The sequence below is a fragment of the Callithrix jacchus genome, chromosome 2 (assembly GCF_049354715.1).
Source record: "Callithrix jacchus isolate 240 chromosome 2, calJac240_pri, whole genome shotgun sequence".
Lineage (NCBI taxonomy): Eukaryota > Metazoa > Chordata > Mammalia > Primates > Cebidae > Callithrix > Callithrix jacchus.
Genome location: NC_133503.1, coordinates 37732519 through 37749577, shown reverse-complemented (window position 1 = coordinate 37749577; position 17059 = coordinate 37732519). Strand labels below are relative to the sequence as shown.

Genomic DNA, 17059 nt, shown 5'->3' with positions numbered 1-17059 from the left:
TGCCTCGGCCTCCCAAAGTGCGCCGGATTACAGGCATGAGCCACCATGCCCGGCCAGAAGTAGCATAATTTCTGAAGGGGAAAGAGATGCAGAATTCTTAAATAGATGGCAGCTGGCTTTTCGACTTATGCAAAAGATGCACTACATTTTAAAAAGATGAAAATTAACTTTTTACCACAAGATCTTCCAGAGAAGAGCCGTCACTGATAACAAGGTCATTAAACTGGTCTTGGATTTGGTCCATAGTTTGTGGGAGATCTCGAGCTGGAATAAACCATTCATGTTCTTCTTCCTCTTCGAGCATTTCTTGGAAACAGCGTTCAATAAATTCTTCTTCCCATAGCTCCTCTTCTATCTAGATTTATAATAAAGGATAATTTGTAGTAATTATTTATAATAAAGGATAATTTGTAACACACTCAATATATATTACTAGGAATGGCTTAAAATATCTAACTAAACCATTTAAAAGCACAAGGTCATACTTTCTTTTCTGCTTCTGTGCTCAGGAAAAAAAAATGCTTACCATAATGACCTGTGAGGATCTGTTTAGGGTTTTTCTATATTTTTACTTTTATTACAGAACATTCTTTTTTCCATTGAGGGTGGCAGGGAAGAAGTAAAAAGAGATGCTCCTCAAGGAATGCATATCAGAATTACCTGTGATACTTTAAAACTACACAAACCATAATCCAACCCCAAAATGAATAAAACAAAACAACTAAGGGACAGAGTCAGAGAATGAGTAATTAAAAACAACAACAATAAAAAACAAACACCCAATTGATCCTCACAAAAATAAGACTGTTTTACTCTTGAATAACCATCACCAGATGTGGAAAAGTCAAGCTGGCTACTGGTTATTAAAGCCATGATTAGGTGAGGAATTAGAAGATGGGAACAGATTCCAGACATATGCATAAAAGATAACGTTTATCAATGCATGACAGTTCTCTAAACAGAAGAGTGGTATCAAATTTTTCAGGCTGATCACATCAAGGACTGCAAGTGAAAAACAGCATAATTCTGGATCCTAAATCTGTGCCTGTCTTCTCCTGACTCCTGAATTCTCTTGACTTTCATGGTAACACAGCAATCTAACTGGCATAAGGCAGTGGTTTCCAAATCTGATTGCTCATTGAAACCATCTTGGAGCTTTGCAGAAGTTTCCCAGGCTCCACCCTCGTCCTCCTGATTCAAGTTCCCCAGGTTATTTCTGTAAGCAGTTAAGCCTGGTGGTAATCAGCAGCCAAATAAATAGGAGTGGTGGCACATCAATCTACATATTTCATACATAAAGGACAAGACAAAACACTTCAGGGACAAGTACAATCATATTGAGGGCTGGAATGGAATATAAAAAATAACATGTTTGTACAAAAAAACTAACTTGTCTGTTGAATTCTTCTTCATTTTCCATCCACATGTACTCTGCAAATGGATTGTCATCTTCATGAGAATGACCGTTCATAATCACATCTTCATTGATGATGCTTGGGCTAGTACTGCTGCGACTTGGATCTTTCATGATTGATGTTAGTTGTCGTTTTTTACCTTTAAAGAACAATACCACAGTTAATTTATTCATTCAGGTTTTCCTCTTTTTGAGACAAGGTTTCGCTCCATCAACCAGGCTGGAGTGCAGTGATGCGCTGTGGCTCACTATAGCCTCCATCTCTTGCCTCAGCCTCCCAAGTAGCTGGGACTATAGGTGTGCACCATAGCACCTGGCTGAATTTTTTAAATTTTTTGTAGAAACAAGGTCTGTATTACCCAGGCTGGTCTCAAATTTCTGGGCTCAAGTGATCCTCCCACCTCAGCCTCTCAAAGTGCTGGCATTATATGCACAAGCCACCAGGCCCAGCTGATCCTTTCAGTTCTTAGTGAGCACCTGTTTATTATTAGCATGCATCATGAACAGCTGTTAGAGGTAGATGATACATTAAGTTTACATAGTAAGTTGAGCAATTGAAAAGCTTCATATTTTTTTCCCAAATAATTTTAATGTTTAAGAAACAGCTAAGGAGAGCCTAAAACTTTTAATGTTTTCTTTTTTCCTTTTGAGATGGAGTTTTACTCTGTTACCCAGGCTGGAGTGCAGTGTGGCACGATCTTGCCTCACTGCAACCTTCACCGCCTGGGTTCAAGTGATTCTCCCACGTCAGCCTCCCAAGTAACTGGGATTATAGGCACATGCTACCATGCCCAGCTAATTTTTTTGTATTTTTAATAGAGACAGGGTTTCACCATGTTGGCCAGGCTGGTCTTGCACTGACCTCAGATGACCTATCTACCTTGGCCTCCCAAAGTGCTGGGATTACAGGAGTGCACCACTGTACCCAGCCACATCTAATGTTTTCTTTTTTCTTTTGCCCACCTGCAACTGTCTTGAGTTATATTTTTTTCTTTTCTTTTTTTCTTTTTTTTGAGACGAAGTTTCGCTCCTGTTACCCAGGCTGGAGTGCAATGGCGCCATCTCGGCTCACCGCAACCTCCACCTCCTGGGTTCAGGCAATTCTCCTGCCTCAGCCTCCTGAGTAGCTGGGATTACAGGCACGCGCCACCATGCCCAGCTAATTTTTTTTGTATTTCTAGTAGAGACGGGGTTTCACCATGTTGACCAGGATGGTCTCGATCTCTTGACCTCGTGATCTACACGCCTCGGCCTCCCAAAGTGCTGGGATTACAGGCTTGAGCCACTGCACCCGGATTATTTTTTTCTTTTTTATTTAATGTTTTCTGATAACAGTAAATAAAGTCCATCAGTTGCTTACATGGACTCTCCAAACCATTCAATTTATATTTTATGTTACATATCACTTGCTTTATAAAACAAGCATGGTCGGCTGGGCACAGTGGCTCACACCTATATTCCCAGCACTTTGGGAGGCCAAAGCAGGCAGATCATTTCAGATCAGGAGTTTGAGACCTGCCTGACCAACAAAGTGAAGCCCTGGCTCTATTAAAAATACAAAAAAATTAGCCAGTCGCAGTGGCGCATGCCTATAGTTCCAGCTACTCAGGAGGCTGAAGTGGGAGAATCACTTGAACCCAGGAGGTGGAGGTTGCAATGAGCTGAGATCACACTCCAGCCTGGGCAACAGAGCAAGACTCCATCTCAAATAAAACAGCCACAAAAAAAACAAGCACGGTCTAGAAGACTGAGTCAAGTGATGAAATGATGAAAAGCAAATTCCATTTTTTAAACTGACTTCAAAAAGTCCAGGGATTGAAAGTGAAAACAGATTTTTAATCACCTCTTAGGTTCCTCGGGTACAGCTCTGGATCTCTCTCTCATAGCCCATTCTCTGTCTGCTTTTTCTCTAGGTCCATGTCAAGTTCTTCCATGTCTGGATTTCTTCACTGTACTGTGAGTTTCAGGCATCTAATAACTTTTTTTTTGAGAGAGGGTCAGACTCTGTTGCCCAGACTGGAGTGCAGTGGCAGGATCTCAGCTCACCACAATCTCTGCCTCCCAGGCTCAAGCGATTCTCCTGCCTCAGCCTCCTGAGTAGCTGGGATTACAGGCACATGCCACTACTGCCCAGCTAATTTTTGTATTTTTAGTAGAGACAGGATTTCACCAAATTGGCCAGGCTGTTCTTGAATTCGTGACCTCAAATGATCCACCTGCCTCCGCCTCCCAAAGTGCTGGGATTACAGACATGAGCTACTGTGCCTGGCCCAATATTTTTTCATCTGAGTAAAAGTAGTATCAATATGAGCTATTGACATCATATTGAGACATCAGGTCTGATGTCTTATACTACTCAATAGCTCATAACATGATCTAACCTGATACATTGCAGACTGAAAATTTGAAAAGCAAGGTTTCACATTCTAAATATTCCAAATCATTAAGTTTGAAATCACTAAAAGCAGTTTACATAAAACAATTTACCTGTACCTAAACTCAAGGAGTATTGTGACTTGTGCCAAAGAAAGGGCTACTAAGGTCTGCTTACTTCAAATTTATCATAATCAAGTAAAACACTAAATCTAAAATCTCCTACTGGAAATACATGTGTATTTTTTTTTCCTTTTGGGATAAGTTTCAGGAAAAGACTAGCTCTATGTGTGTCGCCTGGCCCTTTAAATTAATTTTACGGAACGTAAGTGTAAAATCCATAGCTGTTTATATAATATGACAAATATGAGATACTGACAATAGGATCATAGGGGTGAAAATTTTAATTGTTAAGAGGTCCTCAACTAAAAATTACTAAGGAACTTCAGCCCTAGTTGTAGTATGTATGTCTTGGCTCACTCCTGTAATTCCAACATCTTGAGAGGCCAAAGCAAGTGGATCACTTGAGCCAAGGAGTTCGATACCTGGGCAATACAGAGAAACTCCATCTCTACTACAAATACAAAAACTAGTTAGATGTGGTGGTGCACGCCTGTAATCCCAGCTATGTAGGAGGCAGAGGTTAGAGAGGCAAGATCACACCACTGCACTTCAGCCTGGGCGAGGGAGCAAGACTCTTAAGAGAAAAAGAGATGAAAAAAGGAAAGAAAGGCAGGCAGGCAGGCAGGCAGAAACAAGCTGGGTGTGGTGGCTCATGCCTATAATCCCCGTACCTTGGGAGGCCAATGGGTGGATCGCTTGAGCCCAGGAGTTTGAGACCAGCTTGGGCAACATAGCAAAGCATGGTATTATGGTGCATGCCTGCAGTCCCAGCTACTTGGGAGGCCAAGGTAGCAGGCTCTCCTGAGCCTGGGAGGTGGAGATTGCAGTGAGCTGAGATTGTGCTGCTGCACTCCAACCTGGGTGGCAGAGCAAGACCCTGTATTGTACAACAATACAACCAAACAAAAGAAGAAAGGCAGAAATAGACTCAGAGTTATGTGCTAGGGTGTCAGTAGAAAGAAAATATGATTTGTTAGGGAACTGAGGCACTGTAAAAGCAGACAAGACAGAAAAAAAGACAATGAATATCTCTATTATTTTTATTTATCATTAAACTTGGATGAAAAACTACTTTGATAGCAAGTTTTGACTAAATTATTAGTTTCTCTAAAGAAAATAAGAAAATTATGTTTTATTTTGAGACAGAGAGTGCAGTGGCACGATCTCTGCTCACTGCAACCTCCACCTCCTGGGTTCAAGATATTCTTCCTGCCTCAGCCTCCTGTGTAGCTTGGGTTACAGGCATGTCCCACCATGCCTGGCTAATTTTTTTCTATTTTTGATAGAAACAGGGTTTTGCCATGTTGGCCAGGCTGGCATAGAACCCCTGACCTCAGCCTTGGCCTCCCAAAGGGCTGGAATTACAGGCATGAGCCACTGTGCCTGGCTGAAAATTACTCATTGTTATATGCCAGGCTACCAAACTGCTTACTGTTAAAAAAAAATTATATTTTAGCAAATCCTCTAACACTAAGAATAGCTGGGATCAATCCTACCTCCCAACTGGATGGAACTTTGCTTAAATCTGCATCTGAACCTATCATTACATTAGGTACAAATATAAAATGGCTTTGCACTATTTTTCCCAATTTGTATCCTGTCCCAATTTATACCCATAAAATCCTACTTTTCACACCGGGCACGGTGGCACGTTCCTGTAATCCCAGCACTTTGGGAGGCCAAGGTGAGCAGATCACTTGAGGTCAGGAGTTCAAGTCCAGCCTGGCCAACATGGCAAAACCCCATCTCTACAGAAAATACAAAAATTAGCCAGGTGTGGTAGCACATGCTTGTAATCCCAGCTACACAGGAGGCTGAGGGAAGAGAATCACTTAAACCCAGGAGGTAGAGGTTGCAGTGAGCCAAGATCACACCACTGCACTCTCCAGTCTGGGTAACAGAGTGAGATTCAGTCTCAAAAAAAAAAAAAAAAAAAAAAAGGTCAGGTATAGTGGTGCACGCCTGTGGTCCCACTCAGGAGGCTGAGGTGGGAGGATCACATGAGCCCGAGGTCAAGGCTACAGAGAACCACGATCACACACCACTGTATTCCAGCTTGGGCAACAGAGCAAGACCTTATCTCAGAAACGAATTTACAATTTTAAACTGTTTGATTCACTGGTTTTTACAACACCACAACTACCTAATTCCAGAACATTTTCACCACCCCAAGAAGAAACTCTGTACACGTCTGTAGTCACTCTCCATTTCCCAAGCCCTCCAACTGCAGGCAACCACTAGTCTACTTTCTGTCTCTATAGTATGTATCAGCATTTCATTCCTTTTTATTGCCAAACAACATTCCACTGTATGGAGATACACACTTTGTTTATCCACTCTGATTAATGAATACCTGGGTTGTTTCCACTTTTTGGCTATTATTAATAATGCTGTTATCAGTATTTGTGTACAAGTTTTTATATGAGCATGTTTTCAGTTCTCCTGAATGTATACCTAGAGTGTGTTCTTTCAGTGCTAGTCAGTCTTTTAGTTATACATTTTCAACTGACAGAAAAAAAACGAGCCAAAAAGGTAGCAGACTCCCTCCTTACCACCGGACATAATCCTCACTCCAAATCCTTTTCCCAAAAATAAGCACTGCTAAAGCTGCATATATATGTCTTAAAAAGTACACACGCAACAAAGGTATTGCATTTAAGGGGCTTACAATCATCACCTATTTAATACCCACAGAAGTCCTGTGGATGCAGCCATTATGGTCCAATTAATTTCCATGACAAAGAAATTAAGTCTTAAATAGCTTGTACCAGGTTACACAATTAGTAAATGGTGGAGTTGAAATTCAAGTCAAGGTAGCCTGACTCTAAAACATGCACCAGGGCCCAGCACTTAGGGAGTCTGAGGTGGGCCTCCAGACCCAGCTGTTCAAAACCAGCATGAGCAATATGGTGAGACCCTCATCTCTACAAAACTACTAAAAAGAACTGCCAATACAATAATAAACTTCGAAAGGAATGCTTAAGAAAAAACAAAAACAAAAACAGTTTGGCTGGGTGCAGTGGCTCACGCCTGGAATCCCAGCACTTTGGGAGGCTGAGGTGGGTGGATCACAAGGTCAGGAGTTCGAGACCAGCACAGCCAATATGGTGAAACCCCATCTCTACTAAAAATACAAAAATTAGCTGGGCATGGTGGCACCTGCCTGTAGTGACAGCTACTTGAGAGGCTAAGGCAGAAGAATCACTTGAACCCGGGAAGAGGACATTGCAGTGAGGCAAGATTGAGCCACTGCACTCCAGCCTGGGTGACAAAGTGAGACTCTGTCTCAAAAGAAAAAAAGGGGGAAAAAAAAAAAGTTCAATTTTGGTAAAAGACCTCTACGATATTTTGAACTACCCTGGTGCCATCTCTCCATTTGCAGCTTGGTAAGCCTTAAAGACAACAGCCTTTGTTGTTCTTGGTACATGTTGGAGGTAGCAATATAATATTATTAACAAAGAACTCTGGTTGTTTTGACCTGTCTGGTGGCTCCCTGAAGGACTGGCTTAAGAGTTTGCTATGGGAAGTGGGGTGGGGTAGCAGCACACATATTTGTCAAAAACAGTTAAATATACTAGCAATAACAGGGCAAACAATCAGCAAAGTAAAAACCCTGGGAAGAAAGGCAGTGAAGGAGATGCTTTGAGAGTAAGAGCTTTGAAAAGCTAGGACTCTGGGAGTCCTAGAAAGCCATGGGCATGTCAGTGCTGACCCTATATTCAGAAAAGACCTGAGAAGGCCCTAAGTTTTCACCTCTGGCTGAATTTCAGGCTCTGCCCATGCAGGATGTGAAGGCTGTTAAAGGTGTGCCTCAACACATACATGGGACCCATATGTCAAGACTGGGAGGATTGTTTTTTGCCTAAAGGCATTTTTTTAAAATCCCTGTCAAATCACTAGCTGACCACTAAACTAATGAAGAGAGACTTCAATGGCCAAACACACAAAAAGAACCTAAATTTTACTACACTCGGCTGGGCATGGTGGCTCACGCCTGTAACCCCAGCACTCTAGGAAGCAGAGGCAGGTGGATCACCAGGTCAGGAGTTTGAGACCAGCGTGGCCAATATGGTGAAACTGTCTCTACTAAAAATACAAAAATTAGCCAGGGGTAGTGGTGTGCGCCTGTAGTCCCAGCTACCTGGGAGGTTGAGGCAGAAGAATCACTTGAACCTGGGAGGCAGAGGTTGCAGTGAGCCAAGATCGTGCCGCTGCACTCCAGCCTGGGCGACAGAGCGAGACTCTGTCTCAAAAAAAAAAAAAAAAAAAATTTACTAAACCCCGTCCGAAAAGTCACTAAAATGACAACTACAATAAGTGGCAACACCCCTGGGAAGAATATAATTTACAGAATTGGCACATTATTCAAAATGTCATTTTTTTTTGAGATGGAGTCTCGCTTTGTCACTAAGGATGAAGTGCAGTGGCTCAATCTCGGCTCACTGCAACCTCCACCTCCCGAGTTCAAGTGATTATCCTGCCTCAGCTTCCAAGTAGCTGGGACTACAGGCGTGAGCCATCACACTCAGCTAATTTTTCGTGTACTTTTAGTAGAGACAGGGTTTCACCACGTTGGCCAGGCTGGTCTTGAACTCCTGACCTAAAATAATCCCTCCCCCTTACCCTTCCAAAGTGCTGGGCTAACAGGCGTGAGCCATTGTGCCCATCCCAAAATGTCATTTTCAACAAAAGTTTTGAGGCATGCAAAGAAAAAACTATGGCCCATATGCCTGCAAAAAAGAAAAAGAAACTATCCCAAAGGGAGCCCAGACATTAGACAAATACTTCATTTTCTTTTGAGACGGAGTTTCACTCTGTCACCCAGGCTGGAGTGCAGTGGCGCAGTCTCAGTTCACCACAACCTCTGCCTCCTGGGTTCAAATGATTCTCCTGCCTCAGCCTCCTAAGTAGCTGGGATTACAGATGTCCACCACTACTCCTGGCTAATTTTTATAGTTTTTAGTACAGATGGGTTTTCACCATGTTGGCCAGGCTGGTCTCAAACTCCTGACCTCAGGTGATCTGCGTGCCTCAGCCTCCCAAAATGCTGGGATTACAAGTGTGAGCGACCATACTTGGCCTATTTATCTATTTTTGAGACAGAGTCTCGCTGTGTTGTTCAGGCTGGAGTATAGTGACTTGATCTTGGCTTACTGCAACTCCCGCCTCCTGGGTCCAAGCAATTTTCCTGCCTCAGCCTCCCAAGCAGCTGAGATTACAGGTGCCCGCCACCAGACCCAGCTAATTTTTGTATTATTTTAGTAGAGATGGGGTTTCCTCATGTTGTCCAGGCTGGTCTCGAATTCCTGACCTCAGGTGACCTGCCCACATAGGCCTCACAAAGTGCCACTGTGCCTGGCCAAAGAGTTTAAATCAAATATATTAAATACGCTAAAAGAGCATACCATGTAGAAAAAACTAAAAGGAACCACAGAATGATGTCTCACTAAATAGAGACTATCAGTAAAGAGAGACAAATAACGGGCTATGGTGGCTCATGCCTGTAATCCCAGCACTTTGGGAGGTCAAGGTGGGTGAATCACCTGAGGTCAGGAGTTCGAGACCAGCCTCGTCAACGAGGTGAAACCCCGTCTCTACTAAAAATACAAAAATTAGGCGGGTATGGTAGTGCGCACCTGTAGTCCCAGCTACTCAGGAAGCTAAGATAGGAGAATTGCTTGAACCCAGAAGGCGGAGGTTGCAGTGAGCCGAGATCGTGCCATTGCACTCCAATCTGGGTAACAACAGCGAAACTCCGTCTCAAAAAAAAAGAAAAGCAAATGCATAATACAATAATTGTAAATCTATGTTAATGGTCACAAAAATGTATAGATGTATTTTGTCGTAAAAAATTACAAAATACATGTATTTTGTAATTATCATTATAAATATATAGTCTTTTGTATACACTTAAAACTAAGCTGATATTAATTCAAATGGGTTGTTACAAACTAAGTTGTTAATTATAATTTCCAGGGCAACCTTTAAGAAAATAATACACAGTAAAAATGTGTATAGCTGGGGTATATCATCATCCTATTCAGAAATAGCCAGAAACAAGAGGCTTCAACATCCCAAGAGTCAATGAGCTCAAATCTATATATGTTGAGAGTCTCCCTTGGCTGAAAGAATGCTTTTCTTCAGAACAAAAACAATTAAAACTTAAGAGGAAAAACTGGACACACAAAAGCAGCACCTGATTTGCTTGAATGACCTTTAAGGGCTGAAAGCAGATAATGACTTAACAATACAGTAAAAAGGCCAGGCGTCGTGGCTCACCCCTGTAATTCCAGCACTTTGGGAGGCCGAGGCAGGCAGATCACAAGGTCAGGAGATCAAAAGCATCCTGGCTAACAAGATGAAACTCTGTCTCTACTAAAAATGCAAAAAATTAGCTGGGCATGGTGGCATGTGCCTATAATCCCAGCTACTCAGGAGGCTGAGGCAGGAGAATCACTTGAAACAGGGAAGCAGAGATTGCGACACTGCACTCCACCCTGGGCAACAGCAAGACTCTGTCTCAAAAAAACAAAACAAACAAACAAAAAAATATAGTTAAATACAAACTCTGGTACAAATAAGTCACAGAAGAAAACAAAAACACAGAAACTGAGAAACTGACTATACTCATCTGTTACTCCTTTTTTTTGAGATGGAGTTTCAGGACTTGTTGCCCAGGCTGAAGTGCAATGGTGTGATCTTGGCTTACGGCAACCTCCACCTCCTGGGTTCAAGCAATTCTCCTGCCTCAGCCTCACAAATAACTGGGATTACAGGCATGCACTACCACACCTGGCTAATTTTGTTTTTTTGTTTGTTCGTTTGTTTTGAGACGGAGTTTTGCTCTTGTTACCCAGGCTGGAGTGCAATGGTGCGATCTCGGCTCACCGCAACCTCCGCCTCCTGGGTTCAAGCAATTCTCCTGCCTCAGCCTCCCGAGTAGCTGGGACTACAGGTGTGCACCACCATGCCCAGCTAATTTTTGTATTTTTAGTAGAGACAGGGTTTCACCTTGTTGACCAGGATGGTTTCGATCTCTTGACCTCATGATCCACCCGCCTCGGCCTCCCGAAGTGCTGGGATTATAGGTGTGAGCCACCGCGCCTCGCCAATTTTGTACTTTTAATAGAGACCAGGTTTCTCCATTTTGGTCAGGCTGGTCTCAAACTTCTGATCTCAGGTGATCTGCCCGCCTTGGCCTCCCAAAGTGCTGGGATTACAGGTGCGAGCCACCACACCCAGCCTCATCTGTTACTATCTTATCTGGCTGGTGCCTCATTCTGACCCACAATAAAACTGGCAGGAATTAACTGAGAAAGCCGATAATTTTCCCGAGGCTTTTTATATCCTGCATTTGTTTCAAGGCATGTTATGCTTTAAAACCCTAAAACTGTCAGAAAATATATCAAAAAATAAAAAATGTTCAGCATACAGCCGGGCACGGTGGCTCAAGCCTGTAATCCAAAATGCTTAGAAAACCTCTTATCCAAATGCTTAGAACCAGAAGTGTTGTGGATTTTTTTCAGATTTTGGAATACTTTATTATAATTACAGTTGAGCATCCCAAATCTGAAATTTTGAGTGTCATGGTGGCATTCAAAAAGTTCTGAACTTTGGAACAGTTCAAGTATCAAATTTGGATGTTCAACCTGTCATAAACAGCAATTTTTCACTTTATGCTTTCAGTACTCATTTGAAAATTTTTGGATATAGGAGTCTTTGCACATATTTAGGATCAATTTTGTTAGGAAAGCAAGCATTAAAGTGAAAGGACTTGGGCCGGGTGTAGTGGCTCAAGCCTGTAATCCCAGCACTTTGGGAGGCCGAAGCAGGTGGATCACAAGGTCAAGAGATCCAGACCATCCTGGTCAACATGGTGAAATCCTGTCTCTACTAAAAATACAAAAAATTAGCTGGGCATGGTGGTGCATGCCTGTAATCCCAGCTACTCAGGAGGCTGAGGCAGGAGAATTGCCTGAACCCAGGAGGTGGAGGTTGCGGTGGGCCGAGATCGTGCCACTGCACTCCAGCCTGGGTAACAATAGCGAAACTCCGTCTCAAAAGAAAAAGAAAAAAAAAATTATTTTACTAACCTACTTCTTCCCTCCCTGATCTTTAGTTTTTTGGACATTAACACTGATAGATTCCTACTATTAGATTTTCTCTTACTCTTTTAAAATAATTTTTGGAGGCCAGGCGCGGTAGCTCATGCCTATAATACCAGCACTTTGGGAGGCCAAGGCGGGTGGATCACGAGGTCAAGAGATCAAAACCATCCTGGTCAACAAGGTGAAACCCCGTCTCTACTAAAAATACAAAAATTAGCTGGGCATGGTGGTGCGCACCTGTAGTCCCAGCTACTCGGGAGGCTGAGGCAGGAGAATTGCTTGAACCCAGAAGGCGGAGGTTGCAGTGAGCCAAGATCATGCCACTGCACTCCAGCCTGGGTAACAATAGCGAAACTCCGTCTCAAAAAAAAAAAATGTAAATAATTTTTGAATACTTGACAATTCACATTATCATCTATTTATATTTTACTAAATTCATCACTCTGGCCAGGCACAGTGGCTCACGCCTGTAATCACAGCACTTTGGGAGGTCAAGGAGGGTGGATCACCTGAGGTCAGGAGTTCAAGACCAGCCTGGCCAACATGGTGAAACCCTGTATCTACTAAAAATATAAAAATTAGCTGGGTGTGGTGGCGGGCACCTGTAATCCTAACTACTGGGGAGGCTGAGGCAGGAGAATCACTTGAACTCAGGAGGCGGAGGATGCAATGAGCCAAGATTGCAACACTGCACTCCAGCCTGGGCAACAAGAGCGAAACTCTGACTCAAAAAAAAGAAAAATAGAGGAGCCAGGTGCAGTGGCTCATGCCAGTAATCCCAGCACTTTGGGAGGCTGAGGCAGGCAGATCATTAGGTCAAGAGATGGAGATGGTCAGGGATTCAAGACCAGCCTGACCAACATGGTGAAACCCCGTCTCTACTTAAAAAGACAAAAATTAGCTGGGCACGGTGGTGCTTCCCTGTAGTCCCAGCTACTAGGAAGGCTGAGGCAGAATCACCTGAACCTGGGAGGCAGAAGTTGCAGTGAGCTGAGATGGTGCCACTGCATTCTAGCCTGAGCAACAGAGTGAGACTGCATCTCAAAAAATAAAAATTTAAAAAATCCTGTTCTAGATGACAGTTTAAGATGTTTAACACTTAAATTCATATATTTCACCAGATTTTGGTTGGTAAGAGCAATTTTTTTCCCATTACTGCTGCCTGGAAGTCAGCAAACCCTTAGCGCTTTACTGTATCTTCAGCTGTTTTTTCCCCTCCTGAAATGCCTCTTAGACATACTGGTTTCCAGCAGTGTCCTTTTACATTGTCTAAAGATTTTTAAAATAAAAAAATATTTTATGTTTTACAATCTTTCTCCACTGGCTTCATCCCTTAAGAATTCTCATTAAAATTCAAATATAGTTCTCTTCTGCTTCTTTCATTAATTCTCCTCCATAGGCACCATCTTTTCTCATTCCCTTGGGCTCTGCTTTGAACCACTGTGATCCTTATTTGCATATATATTTTTGTTATCGAATTACGCATATATATGTTTAAGCATACTTCCTCTGGCAGTTAGGGAGGATCGATAATTTTTTCAATTGGTCTGTTTTCTACTCTGAAGTCTGTGAAAAGCACCGATTTTTTTTTTTTACTATTTGACGCAATAATGTCATGATTAAAAAACGTGGGCTCTGGAACCAGGCTGCTTTACTAGCTGTGTGACCACGGCAAGTTATTTAACCTCTCTGAGTCACGGTTTCCTCATCTGTACAAGGTACATTATTAATAGTACCTTGGGGGCTGGGCACGGTGGCTCAAGCCTGTAATCCCAGCACTTTGGGAGGCCGAGGCGGGTGGATCATGAGGTCAAGAGATCGAGACTATCCTGGTCAACATGGTGAAACCCCGTCTCTACTAAAAACACAAAAAAAAATTAGCTGGGCATGGTGGTGCATGCCTGTAGTCCCAGCTACTTGGGAGGCTGAGGCAGGAGAACTGTTTGAACTCAGGAAGTGGAGGTTGCGGTGAGCCGAGATCGTGCCATTGCACTCCAGCCTGGGTAATAAGAGCAAAACTCCGTCTCAAAAAAAAAAAACAGTACCTTGGTAGAGAAACTGGAGCATAATAATTAGCATTATCTATCTGGTGATTAAACATTTAGGGCAGTTAAAGGTCTCCAGACCAAGGGACAAGGTAAAAATAACAGATCTTAAATCTTCAGAGCTGAAACAATGTCACAAGAAAATCCCAAAGTCTATCCTAATCTCAACTGTAGTGTAACAAGGGCAACTAGGTGAGAGCAAGGATGGGTCATCCTTACTTATGGTAGCCATTGGATACATAGAGCTATTTAAATTAATATTTAGTTCTTTATTTACACTAGCCACATCTCAAGTGTTCATAACCAAACAGTACCTACATTATTGGACAGCTCCACTCTAACCAATGAAAAAAAAAAAACAACGAAGAAAAAGGGGAACTGAACCACAACCTACACTGAATACAAACTGTTCATGTACCTGTGCAACAGGTGGTCTAGATCACAAAGGCAATGACTTGAACAACTTTAATCTTAGACCACAGTCAGAAGACTTCGGTTCAAATCACAGCTATGCTACTCGACCACCTTAAAGTACCCTAGACCTGTCACTAAATCACACAGCACTGTATAATGGTTAAGAGCACACAATCTCTGGTCTATCTGGATTTGAATTCCGGCTATCACTAGCTATGTGACGTTGGGCAAGTTACTTCACATCTCTCATGTGTTCTCTTTGTTTTATAGTAGGGCCTACCTCCTAGTCATGTTGTGGATCAAATTAGTTAGTATTTGCTTGTTTCTTTTTTCCCCCTGCAAACTACACAAAGAATATTTGTAAAAAGCAATTAGAACAATGCCTGGCATCACTAAAATGTTATATAAATATCTGCTACATAAAAATAATGTCTCAAGCTTCTATTTTCTTAAGTCCTAGTGGGCAAGATAAAACTTGCTCTGCCTATTTCACATGTTGTCATGATAATGAATGACGACAGGATGTAAATTACAAGAAAATTTTTTTTTGTTTGTTTGTTTTGTTTTTGAGACGGAGTTTCGCTGTTGTCACCCAGACTGGAGTGCAATGGCGCGATCTCGGCTCACTGCAACCTCCACCTTCTGGGTTCAAGCAATTCTCTTGCCTCAGCCTCCCGAGTGGCTGGGACTACAGGTACGCACCACCATGCCCAGCTAATTTTTGTATTTTTAGTAGAGACGGGGTTTCACCTTGTTGACCAGGATGGTCTCGATCTCTTGACCTCGTGATCCACCATGCCCTGCCGTAAGAAAATGTTTTAAAAGCACAAACGGTTATTAGACTACAAGGAGGCAGAGGTCTTACCGTCCAACTTCTTTAATCTCCCACAATATCAACCAAATTGCTGTGCTAAGTGTTCATTTAATAAATTTAAATTTTTTCACTAAAACTGGAGCATCACACTCTACTCATAAAGGGATAAACCTGACTAAGGTACAGAGTGCTTATTATTTAAGGAAAAGCCTGCTATAAACTCATTCTGACCCAAAGACAGTAGAAACTACCTCAATTTGAGTTCCAAGGAGCAACATGCACAGCCTTGAATCATCATAGGAAATCTCCATTCCCTAACCTCCATCTCTTAAAGAAACACAAATGGGCTCTACAGCTAGTCAAGTTACCTATCCTGTGATACTTTTTTGTGAGAAAGTTTTCTTCAAGTTCACAATTGACAGGTAGTATAAACAGTATAATTTCCCCCAAATATCCTGTCTTTCACCAACTGGAAACAGAATCACAAAAACAAATGGTGAAGTCTCATTAAAAATTCTCATAAAGAACTTTTACTTATTGCAAACCTAATCTACGCTTTTGAAATTTCCAAAAGCGACACCAACACCTGATCTAACTGCTCAAATGAAATCTGTCAAAAAACAGAGCCACCACGTTCCAACATTAGCCAGCACACCCAAAAAGAGCCTCTGCTTTCTGTTGAAATGAACGTCAAAGGCTGTCAGCTGCTACACCTTCCAAGGCAAACTGGAAGCCAAATTCTTTTTAAGAGTTTGATATGGGTGCCAAACCAGAGAAAAGAGAAACAAAAGGAAGCAGATAAGACCACTTTTAGGATTCACTAAAAAATATCACTGCTGGCTGCTGCAACAAATGTTTTGCAGACCTAAGCTCACCAAAAGCCTTATTTATTTTTGGTGGCGGTGGTGGGGGAAGGAAGAGAGTAAGCACAGAAAATTATCAAAAGGTAAGAGAATCTTAAAGTTCATCTAACTCAACACCCTCCTAAGGTAAGGGTTCCAGTACCCCAAAGGTTCTCTTTCCCGGATCATGAGCTACAATACAACCAAAAATAAGGGGTAGGGATGGCGAAGAAACGGGAGAAAGGCGATCTTCTGATAAGGCCTGTCGACGGTTGCAGCGTTTCCCCCAGCTCGCCAACATCCCGCCAGTCCCTCCGCCCCTCTCCCCCCAAACCCCAGCCTCGGCTGAGGCGCGCAAGCGCAGCAAGTAGGGGCTGCGCGTGGCGACGCGCAGGCGTAAAGTGGGTAGAAACAATGAGCTTTGTTACCGAGGCGGTGGTGGGGGGCAGGGGAAAGGGTACCAGGCGGAGGGAGAAAGGACCAGAGGAATGGGGCACAGGAGAAAGTGCTATCCCGGCAACCCTCGCGCCACCGAGGACCCGGATAGAGAGCTGCGAGATCCAAATCATAAATAATGACAATGAAAAAAAAAGCTACGGCCATGTCTCAGAGAAGAGGGAGAGGAAATCTGCCCAAGCCCATCCCTCAGACTTAGTGCAAAGAGACAACGAACAACGGAGGCCGCAAGGGACTCGGCGGCCAACCACCAAGGAAACCCTTTAGGCCCCTCTGCCGTCGCTAAGGTGCTGTCCCTTGACCGCCGCACCCTTGTCGCCACTCCGCCCGAGGGGATCCCTCACCCTGTGCACAGCAGCGGGGATGGCAGCCAATGAATCCTGTCGGCCTCCGCGGATCTCCACAGGCAGCGCCGCTCCCCGCTCGACGTGCGCTTAGCCCGCCGCCTCCCTTCTCCAGTCCAAACAAAC

General features: G+C 43.1%; 1 protein-coding gene across 1 annotated transcript in view; it reads right to left on the bottom strand.

The window, feature by feature from the left end:
- Window positions 1-17059, bottom strand: part of PAIP2 (poly(A) binding protein interacting protein 2) — a 22202-nt gene extending 5143 nt beyond the window's left edge. The window contains exons 1-3 of the mRNA XM_002806592.7: window positions 16934-17059; window positions 1391-1554; window positions 176-355 (exon numbers count right to left, since the gene is read on the bottom strand). Coding sequence (XP_002806638.2) covers window positions 176-355; window positions 1391-1528 — 318 coding nt within the window. The 5' untranslated portion in view covers window positions 1529-1554; window positions 16934-17059. The remainder of the gene's footprint in view (window positions 1-175; window positions 356-1390; window positions 1555-16933) is intronic.